The sequence below is a fragment of the Lissotriton helveticus genome, chromosome 1_1 (assembly GCF_964261635.1).
Source record: "Lissotriton helveticus chromosome 1_1, aLisHel1.1, whole genome shotgun sequence".
NCBI lineage: Eukaryota > Metazoa > Chordata > Amphibia > Caudata > Salamandridae > Lissotriton > Lissotriton helveticus.
In genome coordinates this window covers 1,450,500,093-1,450,519,092 of record NC_136057.1, presented here as the reverse complement: position 1 = coordinate 1,450,519,092, position 19,000 = coordinate 1,450,500,093, and the positions used below count along the sequence as shown (strand labels likewise).

Genomic DNA, 19,000 nt, shown 5'->3' with positions numbered 1-19,000 from the left:
TGATAGGGACTGATGAATGTCTGAAACACAGTTTTTTTCCATTTAGTTTAATTTTGTATTGATGTGGCTCAAAATGGCTCAGTACCTAGTTATTCATTCAACAATATGTGGTGAATAATTTTGATTTAATATCATCATCTGCTAAAAAATGTGTATATGTCTGCTCCTTAATTGACATTTCCATGCTGCATAGCTTAGTCCTGCATTGCTAAGTAATTGCAAGGCTATATCATCATCTTCTCCTCCTCTAGGACAAGCTGGCCAGGGAGGAGAAGAACACTGCTATCAATCTGAATAAATTGAACGTGCAATGGAGGAATGTTTTGCGGGAGGCCAAAGCCAAGGAGTTGCGCAAGGATATTGAAATCCTGAGTCAGACTTTTGAGAGGGTGGTGGACTGCAAGGACAGCGTCATCCAGGTGAGACACAGCTATGCAGAACTCCATAGCCTGGCAAAGTGATCCCTTTTCTCACAGGTGGGTCTCGTACAAGGTAATATTCTAAGTTAACATAAACCAATAAACCTGAAGCCGGGACCACGATGGGGGCCTACTCCTAGGAAGGGAGGGGGTGACCTTGAATCACCGGGCCAAGGGATACACTCTTCCAACTATAATCCGGACGAACAACAAAAGGGCATCCCCTGTCTGAATACAAAGGTTTTTCTTTTCAACACAGTCGGATCTCACAGACAAGGAAGAGATTCCTTTTCTTTTGGTAGATCCTCACCCATTCTAGTAGTGACATGCTTCATCATCGGTTCTCATCCTGGTCCTAAAAACCAGGATGGGCTTAACCATATTCCAGGGAGCACTAAGAATATTTTTGTGCCCGAGGTACCTCTAAAATATATAAAAATACCTCAAACCAACCTCGGTTTCCCTTTAATAGTGGTTGTTTGGGCATAGTTAAAAAATGTCAATTGAGTATAAGGATATTATGGTCCTCTGACCCAAATAAATAGACATGTTTCAACCCCTACACTAAGGCCACTTGGGTCCAAGGCTTTCGTCAGGGCATCAATCATACACTGCCCTGGATACACATTCACTCCATCTGAGAATGCATGCAGTGCTACCTAGCATGCAAGGTGAGTATTTTCTTGCCTTTCAATAGTGTGAAAACTTCATTTCTACAGTTTAAAGAGGAACTGTTTGTCAGCAACGGGATAACAAAGAGGAAAGCAAAGGAACAGATATTTTAATGTTCCTTCAATATTGGTGATAATATTGGTGATAATCACCCAAAACATCTCATGCTGTGCTAATGCTATGTTGAGATTGACACATGCAATTATGCAACTGTGCTGAATCCACACACACTACTTTTTGTGAATACTAATTGTGTCACCATTTGTGCTTTCTTCATATTATGTTTAAAAAACGTCCAGCATACCATGCACAAACGGTAGAGGTGGTGCCTTTTTGTGAAAAGCATCCACGCGTTCTCACTCAAATTGATGGACTTACCCTACTTAGGAATCCTACAAAACCACATGGGAGGAGGGGGTAGCACGCCCCTGTAGTTACACACTATAGGCGTTTGTCATCAACAATCTGAATCTGTGTTGAAGGGGCATGTATTATGAAGGGTGCAAGAGAAATGAGACAGGAATCAGAACACAATATCGTTCAAAACTACCACTCTAGCATGAAAGACACCCGTAAGGCAGGGGTGCCATACTTTCTCAGGGGTACCATGCTGCTCGGAACCTATTCCAACTGCCCACTCTCCCCCGGTTCGCCGTGCCTGCATTTTGGAGGGCTGATCTATAAAGGCATCTGTATGCATGGTGCGATGTGGCACGCCCTCTACGCGATGAAATAATGATTTCCATCGTAGAGAGCGGGTTCATGGGAAATGGAGTTCAGTCTGCATCTGTATCGTAGTTGGATTATATTTTGCTACGAGTGCAACCTTTAAGAATCTGTGGCTATTATTGTGTCACAATGGCTACAAACAAGAAGATACTCCCTGGAAATGGAGTCCCGTCCCTGTCCAGATTGTGGTTGGATGGTAATGTTGCTATGAGTACAACCTTAAGAAGTGGTGCAGTACAAGGGGAATCCCCAGAGTCAAATGTATTCATGTGTATATATAATCTTGATATAAACCAAGTCTGGTGGACCATGATGTCTGAGAATTGGTTATATTGGTAACCTATACACATGGTATAGGACTTATCAGGGTATACACTGCTTAGTTACTCAATGACCAGGAGACGCTGCCCTCCTATGTTCATTTCTTTAAAAGAATCTGTATGAACATGATCATATATAGTCTAGTGTAAAGCTGTCAGATGATTCCACAGGGTTTCTTCATTGAGGCCTACTTTATGGGTTTTTAATCTGTAAACTCACAGCAGTTCTTCCTCCAACAGTGTGCTTGTCATGCCATCACTATATATATCACTCTTTCTATCATGGTCCAGTATATCGCTCAGTCCTTGTGTTCTTTGTCAATATAGTGTCCTCTAAATTTAGTTGAAGTTTTTCTACAATGTATAGTGCTGCTGTGTTCCCCAATTCTGATCTTAATTTGTCTACTTGGTGCTCGCTTCAGCCGTACATATATACATGTTTCTGGTTGTCATCCCTATGGACCGTAGTTTGCACAGTCACTCAATTAGCTTGACCACATTTTCTAAATTGCAATGTGTGTGTGTACGTTGGTCCCAAGGACTGGGAAAGTCTAACACCAAAGTTTTGGAATGACTAGTGAGGGGAAATGCCATACATTGGCCACAGGGATAGTGTCCTAAGACACTCCAAAGAGCATTTTGTCTAGGGAGGTCTCTTCTTGTGGGTCTGGTGTAAACTGTTTCCCTAATGCTCTTATTCTTTTTAAAAGAAAAAGCTTTTTTTGAAGGACAGTTGGTTAGAGGTGAGAATGTGTCAGTGTTTATTTATGATCTTCTCAACTTTGTTAGTAGACTCATTATGTGTACTGACACAAATAACGGATTTATTATAATTTCTTCTGCTGTCCTCCAATACGACTTCTCTTGGGTTGTTCTGTGCTCTTTTTGCCTACTCAATAATCTGCCTAGGGTATTCACTCTAGTAATTCCTTTGTAAGGGTCTCTGCTTCCCTGTTGAACTAGTTGATCTCAGAGCAATTGACCTACTGGAAGTTTCTCCCTCAGGGCCAGAAGGTGTGCACTTTTAAAATGCAGAAGGCGTTTTTGGTTTAGTATAGAGCCTTGTAGACAACGTCCCATCTTTGGCTTGGATCGTTACATCCAAGAACGAGACTTCCAGATTATTAGTAGTCATGGTGAATTTGAGGAAGGGGTTCCGGTCATTCGGCCACCCTAAAAATCTGGTGGCTTTTTCCCCTTTAGACATAAGGAAATATGTACCAGAAGTACCACCATAAGTACAATAGGCGAGTTTCAGTGTAAATCCAACAGCATGAACTCAGCATTTTGATAAGTATTAACGTAGCCCACACAGGCACACGTTCAGAGATTTACAGTAGAATAGAAAGTCCAAAATGGTCCCACCATTTGCTCCAGATCTTAGCAAATATTATTTAGCTCAGCCCTATGTCTCGTGTTGATATTCTCAGTTAACTTTTAGACCCTTATTTTCATTTTGGCAGAAAGGGTACTCATTCAGAAATGAGGCATATGTACAGTTTGCCATATTACAAGGCATTAGTCAATGGCACTTTAAATATGGTGGATGGGGCATCCAGCATATATTGAGGGAGTATCTTGTCAGCCACAGCCTAAATAAACCTAATGTTCTATTTCATTTTACTTGCAAACATCTTAGAAGGTTTAGATGGAATCTGTTCACTAACCCTTCGTGGACCTGGATTCAGACAGTAGCTGTATCAATGTTTCATCAGTCCTTAATGTTTCTACATGCGTCCAAGTTTATTATTCCTATCTGCAGGTTTTTGCGGCCTCGTTTGCCTGGGGAATCATCAGTGTGTCTTAGGTTGTGCCAGACTCAATATTTAGTAATTTTATGCCTCTGCCTTGCTACTGTAGACCTACTGCAGAATTTCTTTTAGCTTCCAACAGAATGCAGAATGGGGGGCTCCAGTGAGTGACAGTTCCTCACTGTTATGTTGCTACATCACAACTTATTCCACAAATGGCTTCTTGGTGGAAATGAAGCAGAAACCCAAGCACGTATAACCTCTGCCTGTTATCTCTTCAGATTACTGATGGCAAGAAAATGGGGTTCAAACCAGTGGCTGAAAGTTAAATGATTGTGAATGTGCTCAATATATAGGAGAGATTTGTTCCAAAGTTAGCCCATTAGTACTGAGACAGCATGTCCTCTACTTCTGCTTTTTCAAACCTTTGGCATGACAGTACATGAATAACTGAGTGAAGAGCAGTAGCGGGTTACAGCGTGAGAATTTTGGCAGAAAGAGGGGGTCTTTTTGGTGATCACCTTACATACAGTACATAGGCATCTGAACTCCACACTTTTGGTAAGCAAGGGCCACGTGATTCCCACCATTTCAATCCTAGAAGGGCTCGGTGGCTGCAGTTTGAAGCTGCTGAACATTGTGCATTAGGTATTTAGTAAATTACAATTAGGAGCTACTGACATAATTCAGTGGCACTCACACAGTAGCATGATCATGGACAGCAATTGATGAAGGAGGTGCAGATATTTAAAAATGCTCTTATTGGTATTAAGTTAAAATGTTTTGTGTTGATATTACCAGACGCAGCTCCAACATCATATACTCCTAATCCATCATGACTTCTAAGTTTTTCATCTGCTATTTTTTAATACTATTATTGAGAATTGTAACTTTAATTTAGAAACTTGAATTCAACACATGATACATCAAAACCTGAAGACTCCTTTGTTGGACCAGAGTTCCAACGACCTAGAAAATGGCAGGACCTACACGTAACTCAATTTCCATTTTCCTTCAGTCAATTATTTTCTAAACATATTTCCCCAACCCATATCAGTTGTTAGGAGAAACAATGGGAAATGTGTCTTAATTTCCATGAAAATGGCAAAGAATTTAAATAAGAACTGCAATAGTTTAATGAAAGGGTCCATGTGGATATTAAAAATGGTGCAACAGAATGGATCCTAATGAAGGCACATGTCATCATCTTTTATTGAGATTGGAGAAAAGGTATGGCTGTGATGGCTGAGCCAAATGGAAACCTGCCTCCCCAGTGTCCAGAAGTTATTGCTGTACATGGATGATTTTGTGGTAGTCTTCCCAGAGTGATTACCAGCATGTTATCCTTCACTTTTGTGGCAAGTGAGTCTCACTTAATGCGCGGGGAGAGCCCCGATGTGGGTCCCATGCTCTTGGTCCCATTATATTCAATGGGATCCTCACTAATGAGGCCCACAAGGTCAGAAACCGGTCAGGGGTTGCTTGGGTTCCTATCCAGTTGGGATGTAACCCAGAAGTTCTGGCTGGACCGTTCCCTTTGGAGTAGGACCTAGATTGATTTGTATATGGATAGTCCCTGTCTGTGATGGCTCAGACAGAGTAAAACCGATGCACTGAATTGTCTCCCAGAGTGATTACCTGTGGCTTAGATGAATTCAAGCATGCCATCATTCACTTTTTTTGCCATCCCCGGGATCCTACCTTAGTGCCAGCTGTATTACTAGGCGCACGCTTCTTGCTCTCTGTCAGTTAATAACAGAGGGTTTCTCTGGAAAAAACCTTTTTGTCCATACTCTAAGACGCAAGATGGCATGTCATGCGTTGTACAACTTCTGCCATTTTAGTTTAAATAGCTTGGTGTTGTGCACACTGAAAATGGTAGATGCATGAGACACAAATAGAAGAGTGGGACTGCAAATGTGAGATGCTAATGAGGATATAGTATTCCTTTGCCAGGAGTGCTTGTATCACAATAGAAGATTATTCTTTTTTAGCAATAACTGGATACCTAATAATCATATGTGGTCAACAGAACTTATGATATTTGTTTGAGCTTCTGAACAGACTATGCAATAAAAAGACATTAATTGTTAAGCGGGTGTTACCTCAGGTAAACTGGAGAGATTTGTACTGAATGTATATACGTGTTGATGGCGCGTAGTCCAAATAAATGATAGCTTGATTTGAAATGCAATATATAAATTAGATGTTATATAACTAATAATTAGTATCTGTGCCTTTTAGCATTCCACCACTTCCATCCCTTGCTCAGTCTGCTGTGGAAATAAGCTCCTCCTCACTGATGAGGCCAACATGGCCAACGCCAGTCTGGGGTTTCTTGTATTCACGTTTTAAGGGGATGTGGCTTAGCAGTTCGAGCTGGACCATCCCTTATGGGGGAATATGTGACGTTATTCCGCTGGCTTTTACAATGTAGGGAATCACAACGCGATTGTTACAACGACCGCATTGTGATTCCGCATACCATTACTCCGCAAGTCGGAACAACGACTTGCGGAGGGGGGCGCTAGATGTTGGAATAGTATAATTTACTATTCCAACTCCAGTCTGTGCGGACACTAGGGAAGGTGTTGGATTTTAAATCCAACACCTCACTGCCCCCCCCCCCCCGCAAGTCGCTGTTCTGACTTGTGGAGTAATGGTATGCGGAATCACTACACGGTCGTTGTAACGACTGCGTTGTGATTCCCTGCGTTGTACAAGTTTCGGGGTAAACGTTGTTTACCCTTTTGGGGCTGGGCCAAAACTGATTTGTATACTGTTGACCCCTGTCCGCGATAGCAAAGATAAACTAAAAACAAGCTGGCGACTCAGGTTAATTCAGAATTCCCCCATCACTTTCTCTGCTGCCTCATTAACAGACTCCTTCATTTATTCGTGAGTGCAGATTTGAGATTGGCTTGTACTTAGATATGTTAAGTGGATCGGGTTGTAGCTATTGTAATATGAAAGGTGTGACTGTAGCATTCCTAAAGGCTGGAAAAACACAGCCATAAGTAAGTGATGTATTCAAGATGTTACAACTACAGAGGACTGAGATTGATATCTCTGCAAATACTGTATGGCAAACATCTTTGCGGGGAACCCATTGTTTTATAATTTTGCAATACCTATATAAAATATAAAGCTGTTTAAAGTGCTTGGCTCAAATCTGTTCACTATGAAACTTTAGTGAATATTGGTTTCATCACAGTAAGGCTATGTGCTGACTCTTGGATTTGACAACCTTGTTGGGAAAATATTAATTTATAAAATTCCATAGAGAGTAAAACTAAATAGGTGTAATAAGTAGAGACAATATCAAACCGCTTCTGATGGAGATAATGGGTGCATGTTGTGGTTTTTAGGAGAAAGATGAAAGAAATAAAAAAAGCAACAGAGTCCTGCATTAAGTCTCGTCATAACTTCTGCAAGCTAGGAAGTATCATTAAATAACAACTTGCAATGCCTCCATTATGTTTTGGATCCAAGACTGTCTGCAGATTGAGATCCTGCCTCCTTTGATTTGCCCTACATAATTAAGAAGTGTTTGTGATTTCAATTTTCTCTGGCTTCAGCCAGAAGCATCTTTTTGTGACGTTGGTAGAGGACTTTGTCTGCACCAAGAACCCCTGTTTGGGCACCGTATGCGATTAGGGTGTCCATCTCACCCTATGACACCATCAGTACTGTTTCCAGTTTTAGATTTTAATGTGGCGTCCAATTGCGTTCTTGGCTTTGCACTTTAAGTTTGCTTCCATTGAGTTAATTGGAATTATACACGCGATAACATGTTTGGGTGGGTTAAAATCTAGCTCTAGGATTGGAAATATTATCTCTGATGACATGGAGCGAGCTGTTCACCCTATATGAGTTCTTAATGTGGTTAAGCATGTGGTTTATTTCACTTTCTCTTCCTGTTTATTCAATGTGCTGGAGCATGGAGGCTATGTTTGACTATAGATGCAGAATCATCTGCAGAATTATCCCAGTGCTAAATGAAGGTGCTTTTGTTCTTTGATTCATCGAGATCCAGCGAAGAAACATTCATACAATCAGTTATGTACACATACCAGTGAGTCAATTAGGGCTCTCTGGGTCAGACAATCCATAAACTGATATCTCGTATTAAAATTAACTTTTCTAGACAACACAGAAGGCCAACAATTTCACACTCAGTTGGACATGTCTTTCTGTGTCACATTCACTCTTGAGAAATGCTGAGGTCTATAAACAAAAATAACACAACCCATGATTTCCAAACCACAAACAATATTTCTATAGAATACATTTTAACACCTGACATAGAGCTCCCCTATAACACCTGCTTCGCAGAATCTGATTTAAGGTGTACACTACACCAGCAGCTGCCTCTGATGTTCACATCCTATCACTCACCCAGAGAAATAAGTAATTCCTTTGAGTTTAATGAACCCCTTGTCTTGCACCCTTCACCACCAATATTAGTAACACTGTCCTCCTGTACATTTCATCTGATTACGGTACTGCATTCAACCCAAATCTGGATTTTCCTGTGTCCACTCACACCACTGGGGTATGACAGAAATTTATGTTTTAAAAAAAACATAATTTAACTTGCTGAAATGCCCGCTAGTGATGCGGTTTTACCACAGTACTCCTTTTGAACCCTTGGTTTCTATCTCTGGAGCTTTTGGGTGAAAAGCGCCAGGATCTTGGCTCATTGCTAAATTTGCCTTATTTTTGACTGAATGGGGGTTTGGCATTGACTGGTCCTGGCCTTCTCCTAGGAGGGCCTATCAGCAGGGTTTAAGGTGTCAGGGCCCATCTTTGCCAATACCAAAGGCATAGAGCTCTGTCAAGCCTATGCAGAACCTCTTCAATGGTATTGACATCTACAATACACATCTGAGTTGGTGTCACGTGTAGCTTCTCGTTGGCATGGACAGCTGGGATTTGTAACATGTCAGCGAGTGAATGCCACCATTTCTCCAGCTAGTGCTCAGTGCAAATTTAATGAGATCACCATCCTGGCTGAGGGACACTTGATCTAGATGCTCCTCTTGACTACTCAAAGGGGACTTGCACTGAACTCTACCTTTGCAGTGGTTAGAAGAGGCTTGGGCCAGGCACTGTGCTTACAGTGGTCAGGGGGATCTTGGTTTGCACTCTGCGCTCTCTCTGCTTAGGGGATCTTTGGTCAGACTCTGTGTGCTGTTGTCAAAATAGGCTTGGTAATAATTTTGTGCCCTCGCTTATCAGAGGAGGCTTAGGCCAGACACTCTGCGGTAAGAGGGAAAATGCTGTCCGAGGTCAGAGGAAGCTAGGTCTACACACTGTGCTTGCTGTAGTCAGAAGGAGCTTTTTCTGGGCTTGGTGCTCACTACGTTGTTTTGGACAGGTGTCAACATCTAAAGCAAACATCCTTTTTCAATGAGAAACAACAGACAAACCCAGACAATGGGATAATAATGCTACTTTAATAAGTAGCAGTAGTAATGTAATTTAATGAAATAGTAGGACTACTGGTGAGATTCCATAAAGCCTCACATGATAATGTTATCCGCAAACTAAGCGCATCATATTATACGGTTGTCAGAGGACGCATGAGCTAGACTTCGAGTTTGTTGTTATACAAGCTCACTTGGTTCAGATTCTGTGCTCTCAAAGGTCAGATTGAGTTTAAGCAAAGCTCCGTGCTAACTGTAGTCAGAAGAGGTTGGTTTGGAGTATATACTTTGTGAGGGTTAGCAGGAGTCAAGTACTTTCTGTACCGAGGAAGCTTGGTCCGGAATATGTGCTCTCTGAGGGAGGCTGTGCTGAGCTCTGTGCTGAGTTCAGAGCAACCTTGTTACCAACTCTGTTCACTTTAATTAGTGAGGGATTGGTTTAGACTGTCTGGCCACAGGCCCTATGTATTCATTGCTTGCTGGGCCCTGGGCTCAGACACTGCTCACTCTGTTGTAAGTAGCTTGGAGTGAGAACCTTGCTCAGGGATATACAGCCTATGTAATCTCAATGGTCTCTCGCTCTTATGCATGATTGTGATCAGCTGGCTGTGCATACATGCTGTATAACCTCTTCTGTATCCATCAGTCTCTCGCAAAGGATCTGCACGAGGCTGAGGAGCAGTATGCACACGCACTGCGGAGTCACCTCCAGAACATAAACAATCTGATTCACCTGCAGAGAGAGCGGCTACAGACCCTGGAGGACGAGTACAAGGAAGAGCTGGAAGCTATGCAGAACGAGTTCGAAACAGAAAGGTAGGAGCACGTCAAGTTGCGACCCAGCATGGGAAGAAGGAGGGCACCATCATAAAACAAAAGAACACTCAACCACTTGCAGTTTATTGAAACGCAGTAATCATCATACAGTTCTCAGCTGCTCGCACAGCCACCAATAGACAATCACATAGCCGACTATATACCTTTAGATAGCTCCATCGCTTGGTTCCCAATAGACCTCCAACATCCCCAAAATGTTGTCCCCCTAGGCTCCATCAAAGTGTCAGTTAGTTCCATATAGTCCTTCACACAGCCTTAACTGATATTCATCAGCTCCCAATATCCCGTCTCAGCAGAATCTCAGAAAGCTTCCAAAAGACCCGATTCAATCTTTACATCTTACAATGCCTCTGCGATGACCCCCATAACATACCATGTGTATTAGTAAAGCACACGTTCACCCCCAAAAGGACATCTTGGCGCTGAATACCAGATGTTTATTGTTACCCAACTCAATGGTACTCATTTTATCGACTCCAGAAAGGATGAGAGGCCGAGTGGATCCGCCAGGATTTGAACCTGTGACCATGAGGTCGAACACAGGCCCTTGCAGTGGATGCATTAGTCCAACGAGCCACCAGACCTACCCAGTAAAATATCACATAAACCATCAAACAGTACACTAGATTGCCTTCCATAGGTCTCATGAACTCATAGATATATAATTCATACAAACCTTCACAAAGCTTTCTACATACTGTCACACAACTCTTGTATGAACAGGGATTGGTCAATATGTACAGGACTGCTTCTATACATTGGAAAAGGCAACATCCTCTCTGCCTTGCTTTCCACGAAAGAGACCTTTGTTGTTATGTTTAAACACTTCAAAACAATCCAACAGCTTCCCATGAAATGCTTCTAGCTGAGAAAAAACTAGAAGAAGGCAAGACCTAGAGCCAGGTTGATCTGGTAGGGAGGTTGATATGACAAAGGTAGGAGGGCAACCCAGTATGATTTTTTACAGTAGCTCCTGTTCACTCCCGAGCAGACTCTTTTTAGTTTATCTACAATGCATGTATTACAGGTGGGTAAAAGCCCACAAAAGAAAGAGCTCACCCAGAACAAGCGCTTAGCGATTAATCTAGCTGAGCTTAATGGCTAAAGAGCGCTGCGGTATAATGGGAGCCATCTGCCAATTTATAAGACAACCTTCCTATGCCAACCTAATTTACGTTTCATTTCAGGGCATGTTGAAATATGTACAAAGGTTCTGTCTGATATATATATATATATATATGTGTGTATATATATATATATATATATATATATATATATATATATATACACACACACACACACACACACACACACACACACACACACACACACACACACACACACACACACACACACACACACACACACACACACACACACACACACACACACACACACACACACACACACACACACACACACACACACACACACACACACACACACACACACACACACACACACACACACACACACACACACACACACACACACACACACACACACACACACACACACACACACACACACACACACACACACACACACACACACACACACACACACACACACACACACACACACACACACACACACACACACACACACACACACACACACACACACACACACACACACACACACACACACACACACACACACACACACACACACACACACACACACACACACACACACACACACACACACACACACACACACACACACACACACATATATATATATATATATATGTGTGTGTGTGCGCGTGTATATATATGCGGGGTGCATTTCTTCCTGCTCACGCTATTTTGTGCTTGGACTTAAGGTTGATGAGGTATTGGGGACCTAAGGCGATACCACCAGTTTCAGTTTGCGGGTTTCACGAACGCTTTGCAGAGCACCTCTCCCATTTCTATTTTCTTGAATTTCCCAAGAACGTCCCACAGCATTACTCACCTGGGAGCCACTGGTGCATCCTGGATAATGGAGTCCGCTGATTGTCTCGGACCCGACACATTGAGGTTTTGTTTGCTAAGGGGCGGAGCAGAGTCACGCGCACCTATCATAGTGCGGTAGGGTGCATTTACAAACTGCAGAGCGTCAGGACTTCCGACATTACCACCGCAGGCGCTGATGAGGCCATACCGGCCGAAATGCATACGCCATCAATCTGAAATAAAGGGTGTTGCCTTTCTAATCCCCGCTGAGGCTCCTGCTTCTTTCTTCGAGAGGAGGTGATTATTTATATATATATATATATATATATATATATATATATATATATATATATATATATATATATATATATATATATATATATATATATACATACACACACACACACACATGTGTATATATATATATATATATATATATATATTAATTACCTACTGGCGGTCGCCAGTAGGTAGTTATAGTTGGAACCTAGTTTTCATAGGAAAAGCCTTTTTTGATTTGCTAATAATTTTGGCGTTGTTTGACGAATCGCTGCGAAACTCTCCAAAACAAAAGTCTATCCAGGTCAACTCCTATCCTGAAAGTTTGGGGGTGATTCGTGAAAAGGGGGCTGAGAAAAAAGGGGGGTCCCAAAACACGTTTTTCATGTGTTAATTTCCATAGGAAAATTTGAGACAGACTACAGCCCGAACTGCTGAACGGAATTACCCTAGTGCTTGGTTCAGAAAGCAACCTTTTTGTTAAATGGTGTAAATCCGTTCAGTAGTTGCTGAGAAATTCAAAAAACAAGAGTCAAAAAATCAATTTCCCATAAGAAACATTAGGCAAGGCTACAGCCCAAACTGTTGAACGGAATTATCCCAAATTTGCAAAAAGTAGTGCTTGGTTGAGAAAGCGACTTTTTTTTTTAAATGGTGTAAATCCGTTCAGTAGTTGCTGAGAAATTCAAAAAATAAAAGTTTCGATATCTATGGCCGCGGTGGATTCGCGAACCCCCCGACCACATGCTTTATTATAATTGGCTGTCAACACTCTAAACCAGGAAGTGTTGGCAGCCATCTTGTGACTCAGTAGAACCGAGTCACAAGAAAACAGAATTAATGAGGAAAAACAAGAAAAGGGGGGGCAGGATAAAAACACCCTTACCCCCTAGGCCTATTCAGGGGGTCCCACAAGGCCAAGAAAAGCATTTTATTTTCTTTAAAAAACAGACAAATTCACGCTGGGTGCGCAAATCCAGACGGGGAAAAAAAACCAAAAGCACGGGCTCCTGCGCTTCGTTATGTTTAAGCCCCTGGGTGGGCAAAAAAATGTATAGCGGGGGACCGCCACCTCCCCTGGGCTCTATTTAAAAAAAAAAATAGTGCGTGTGGGGGGTCTCCCCTCATGCCCTGGGGACCACCATCTCCCCTGCTCTCGCACCACGGGGTGCGTTTGCACAGTGGTGAAGAGGGGGGCGGGGCCTGATGTGACGAGTGTGCAAACGCACTCCGTGGCGCGTTTCAATTTGGGGGATTAAGTCCCCTTGCATCTTGAAGGTCCCTGGGGGCCAACTAGCCCACCAGGTACCTTCTGTAAGCGCAACAAAGGTGCGTTGCAGAGAGGTGTAAAAAGGGTCGTGGCCTCGGACCATCTCTCTACAATGCAGCCAGCTCTGTGGTGCTTACTGTAGGTACCTAGTGGGCTAGATGGGCCTCAGGGACCCTCAGGATTCAAGGGGACTTAATCCCCGAACTTAAAACGCGCCATGGGGCGCATTTGCACACTTGTCACATCAGGCCCCACTCCCTCCCTTCACCACTGTGCAAACAGGCCCTCTGGCGTATTGTAAGTTGAGGGATTAAGTCCCCTTGGATCCTGAGGGTCACTTGGGTTCAACTAGCCCACCAGGTACCTCCAGTAAGTGCCACAGAGCTGCGTTGCAGAGAGGTGTAATAACGGGCGTGGCCTTGGACCACCTCTCTGCCACGTAGCTCTCTAGTGCTTACTGGAGGTACCTGGTGGGCTAGTTGCCCCCCAGGGACCCTCAGGATTCAAGGGTAATTAATCCCCCAACTTAAAACCTGCCAGGGGGTGTGTTTGCACTGTGGTGAAGAGAGGGGGCGGGACTGATATGACACGTGTGTACTTATCCAATCACTCCACCAAACCCAAGCACTTATAAATTCACCATGCACTCTCCTTGCAGTACTCTAATCATCCAGTCAGTATCCATGCACTCATGCAATGACCCATGCACTAACTCATGAACTGCTACAATACCCTGAGCACTACCCATGCAGTCCAGCCATCGCCCTGTCAGTACCCATGCACTCCTTCAATCACCCAGCCAGAACCATGTACTTATCCAATCACCCCACCAAAACCCAAGCGGTTATACAATCACCATGCACTGTCCTTGCGGCACTCTAATCATCCCGTCACTACCCATGTACCCATGCAACGACCCAGTCACTAACACATGCACTGCTGCAATCCATTGAGGACTACCTATGCAGTCCAGTAAGCTCCCTGGTACTACCTATGCAGTCCTCCAATCACCCAGCCAGTCCTATGTCCTTATCCAATCACAGCGCCAAAACCCAAGCACTTATAAATTAACCATGCACTCTCCTCGCAGTGCTCTAATCATCCAGTCACTACCCATGTAGTCATGCAATGATCCAGGCACTAACACATGCAGTGCTACAATCCCTGTGTACTACCCATGCCGTCCTCTAACCACCTACACACTTCTCATTCGCTCCTTCAATTTCCCTGGTAGTACCCATGCAGTCCAGCAATCACCCTGTCACTCCCCGTGCACTCCTCCAGTCACTCAGCCACTAATATGTACTAATCCAAACACTCTGCCAATGCCCAAGCACTTATAAATTCACTCAGGAACTCTCCTTGTAGTATTCTAATCTTTCAGTCAGTAGCTATGTACTCATGCATTGATCCAGGCATTAACTGATCACTGTTACAATCCCATATGCCCTACCCATACAATCCTGTACCCACTTATATACTTCCCATTTTCTCCTTCAATTCCCCAGGTAGTACCCATGCAGTCCCGCAATAATCACTGTCACTCCCTGTGCCCTCATCCAGTCACCCAGCCACTACCATGTACTAATCCAAACACTCTCCCAATACCAAAGCACTTATAAATTCACCACACACTCTTCTTGTAGTACTTTAATTATCCACTCAGTACCCATGTGCTCATGCAATGACCCAGTCAGTAATACATGCACTGCTGCAATACCTAAAGGACTACCTATGCAGTTCAGTAATCTCCCTGGTACTACCTATGCAGTCCTCCAATTACCCAGCCAATCCTATGTGCTTATCCAATCTGAACCAAAAGACAAGCACTTATAAAATCACCATGCACTCTCCTTGTAGCACTCGAATCATCCAGTCACTACTCATGTCCTCATGCAACGACCCAGGCATTAACTCATGGCAAATACAGAGGAGGTCATGCTAATCACAGGGGTACCCCAACGCATAGTGTTCCCTAGTGTCTGCAGGTGTTTTCACTATATTCTAAGTGTCTTTTAGCATAGCACTGGCTCTAGGCTGGTTAGTCAGTCAGTTACCACCAGTACCCATCAGCAAAAAGTTGGGGGCACAGGAGGACTTGTTGCTCCTCTGTTGGTTCTTTCTGCACATTTCTTCTTCTTCCTGCACTTTTCTTCGTCTTTCTGGACTTCTGTCTCCTCTTTCTGCATTTGTCTTGCTTCTTTCTGCGCTTTTCTTCCTCTTTCTTCACATGTCCTACCTTTGTTGGCATAGTTAGAAATTAGCCTTTAAAAAACCTTAGAAATTCACTGAAAAAACCATAGGTTTCAGGGACGTTATAGTTAGAAATTAGCATTTAAAAACCTTTGAAATTCACTGAAAAAAACATAGGTTTCAGGGACGTTATAGTTAGAAATTAGCATTTAAAAAACTATAAATTCACTGAAAAAAACATAGGTTTCAGGGACGTTATGGGTACTTGGAGATTTCACTCGTTCAAAATCATAGAAATTCGGCCATTATAGTTAGTAGACCTAACTATAACTCGCGCCCCAGCAATGCACTGCTGATGACGTCACACATTATGACTCACGACATGCTCAGTGACATCCCTGATGACATCTCAAATGACATCACTGATTAAATCACTGATTACATCATCCACGTGATCATCTGATGCACCTTCTCATACCCTAATAAAACCTTTCATACACCCACTGTAAAATACAGACCACCAATATCGAAACCATAGACAGACCAATAGCAGTTAGTACATACCTACTCAGTGATTCATACGTCTACACACACACACCCATCTACCCACTAACCCATACAGTCACTCATACACACAGTCATTCATCTATACAGCCACTGATATATCCACTCATACACCCATATAGACACTCACACACTGCTACTGACCAAAAGAGTTACTCATACACCTGGTCAGTCATGCAAAAAACTATTACACACCCATTTCCCTGTTTATACAGTCATACACACACCACTGCACTTATTTATACAAATACTAACTCATACTTGCTTTCCTAAACAATCACTCATAGAAACACACACTCATCCATACAGCTACTCTTGCAATCACTCACTCTCATATATATTCATTTATATACTCCAATGCTTACATATACTGATTTAAAACCTATGTAGTTATTCACACATGCACCACTGAGACATCCATTCTTTCACTAACACACCCATACAAACACTCACCCACACAGCTGTTTCCATTTGCACTCTTGACCCATACACCCAGTGAAACAACCACTCACATATCTATGCTCAGAGTCACACCCTCCCCCACCCACTCACAAAGACAATCAGGCACCCATACAGATACTCAGACAGCCAATAAATAATCCATATAAACACTCATGTAGCTACTCACCAAGCCATGCAGTAACTTACACACCAACTAACAGACTAATAAAGACATTCACACAGTTTAGTCACTAACCCATGCAATCAGTATGACACATTTAATCACTCACTTATACATTCAGTCACACACCTACTAAATCATCCATTCACACACTCATACACCCACTCATACTTCAATACACCTTGGCATATATATATATATATAAAACATATTTTTATACTTCACAGAAACACACATTCACTGGATGATGTCATCAGTGATGTCACTGAGCATGTCATGAGTGATGTAATATGTGACATCATCAGCAGTGCATTGCAGGGGCCCAAGTTATAGTTAGGTCTACTAACTATAACGGCCACATTTCTATGGTTTTGAACGAGTGAAATCTCCAACTAACTATAACGTCCCTGAAACCTATGTTTTTTTCAGTGAATTTCAAAGGTTTTTTAAATGCTAATTCCTAACTATAACATATCTGAAACCTATGGTTTTTCCAGTGAATTTCAAAGGTTTTGTAAATGACAATTTTTAAATGTATTAATTGTTATATTTATTTGCTTGATACTGATTTACTAAATTTTATTAACTATTTATTTTTAGATATTCTTTATTAAGAATTGGCTTGGTAGTTTGGTGTGCCCTGTTCCCATGATGCACTGGGCCAGGGACAGACTAATTTGCATATAGCCAGGTTCTGAACTGGGATGGTGCAGTGAGCTAAAAAACGGTGATGGATCAAGCCCTAATCTCTTGACTGGGTAGGAGTGTTCTGATTAACTCAGATATTCTGTCCATCACCACCCCCTTTTTGAAATTATTTTGGCCACCATGAGTGTGGAAGGGTATGCTCAGACATGAGTCCCTTGCTCATTGCACCATCAGGATTCAAGCAAGCCGGGCCGAAGACGGCTGTAATGCCAGAAACCGGTCCCCGGAAGCTTGTTTCCTTTCCAGTGAAGAATTGGCTTGGTAGTTTGGTGTGCCCTGTTCCCATGATGCACTGGGCCAGGGACAGACTAATTTGCATATAGCCAGGTTCTGAACTGGGATGGTGCAGTGAGCTAAAAAACGGTGATGGATCAAGCCCTGATCTCTTGACTGGGTAGGAGTGTTCTGATTAACTCAGATATTCTGTCCATCACCACCCCCTTTTTGAAATTATTTGGGCTAAAACATGCAGCACTGGGTTCTCTCCTGATAACAGGTGAGTAAATCGGAATTCGTTGTTCGGATGATTTTAGGTGAATATTTTAATGTTCCAAAACACCACACTTAGATGAATTTCCAAGTGAAACTAGTCAATGTTAGGCTATGGAAGGAAATTCAAGTTACTGGTAAGTATGGTTAGAATGAATTTTTAGGATCAATACTGGACTCAAAGATGCAGCACTGAGGTCTCTACTGATAACAGGTGAGTAAATCGGAATTCGTAGTTCTGCTGATTTTATAGGAATATTTTAAAGTTTCAAAACTCCACACTTAGAAGAATTTCCAAGTGAAACCAGTCAATGTTACCCTATGGAAGGAAATTCACTTACCAGGTAAGTAGTGTCATCGTTACTTTTTCTTACTCAGTGGTGGATCCTGGATCCAGCACTGATGCACCTCCTGTAAACAGTTGAAAGAATGCATTTAAGTCTTACAGGCAATTTTTTAGGAATATTTTTAGTTTGTGAAAATAGACACTGGGTGAATATTTTAAAAATTCCAAAACTCCACACTTAGAACAATTTCCAAGTAAAAACCAGTCTATGTTAGCCTACGGAAGGAAATTCAAGTTACTGGTAAGTATGGTTAAAATTACTTTTCAGGATCAGTACTGGGCTCAAAGATGCAGCACTGAGGTCTCTCCTGATAACAGGTGAGTAAATCGGAATTCATAGTACATTCAGTAAGCGCCACAGAGCTGCGTAGCAGAGAGATGTAAAAAGGGGCACGGCCTGCACCACCTCTCTGCAACGCAGCGGCGCTTCCT

The 19,000-nt window shown here is 42.5% G+C and overlaps 1 protein-coding gene across 2 annotated transcripts in view; it reads left to right on the top strand.

Moving 5' to 3' along the window:
- Positions 1-19,000, top strand: part of DRC2 (dynein regulatory complex subunit 2) — a 100,925-nt gene that overhangs the window by 45,963 nt on the left and 35,962 nt on the right. For both annotated transcript variants that reach the window (XM_078685864.1, XM_078685859.1), the window contains exons 4-5: positions 252-419; positions 9,967-10,136. In XM_078685864.1, coding sequence (XP_078541990.1) covers positions 252-419; positions 9,967-10,136 — 338 coding nt within the window. The remainder of the gene's footprint in view (positions 1-251; positions 420-9,966; positions 10,137-19,000) is intronic.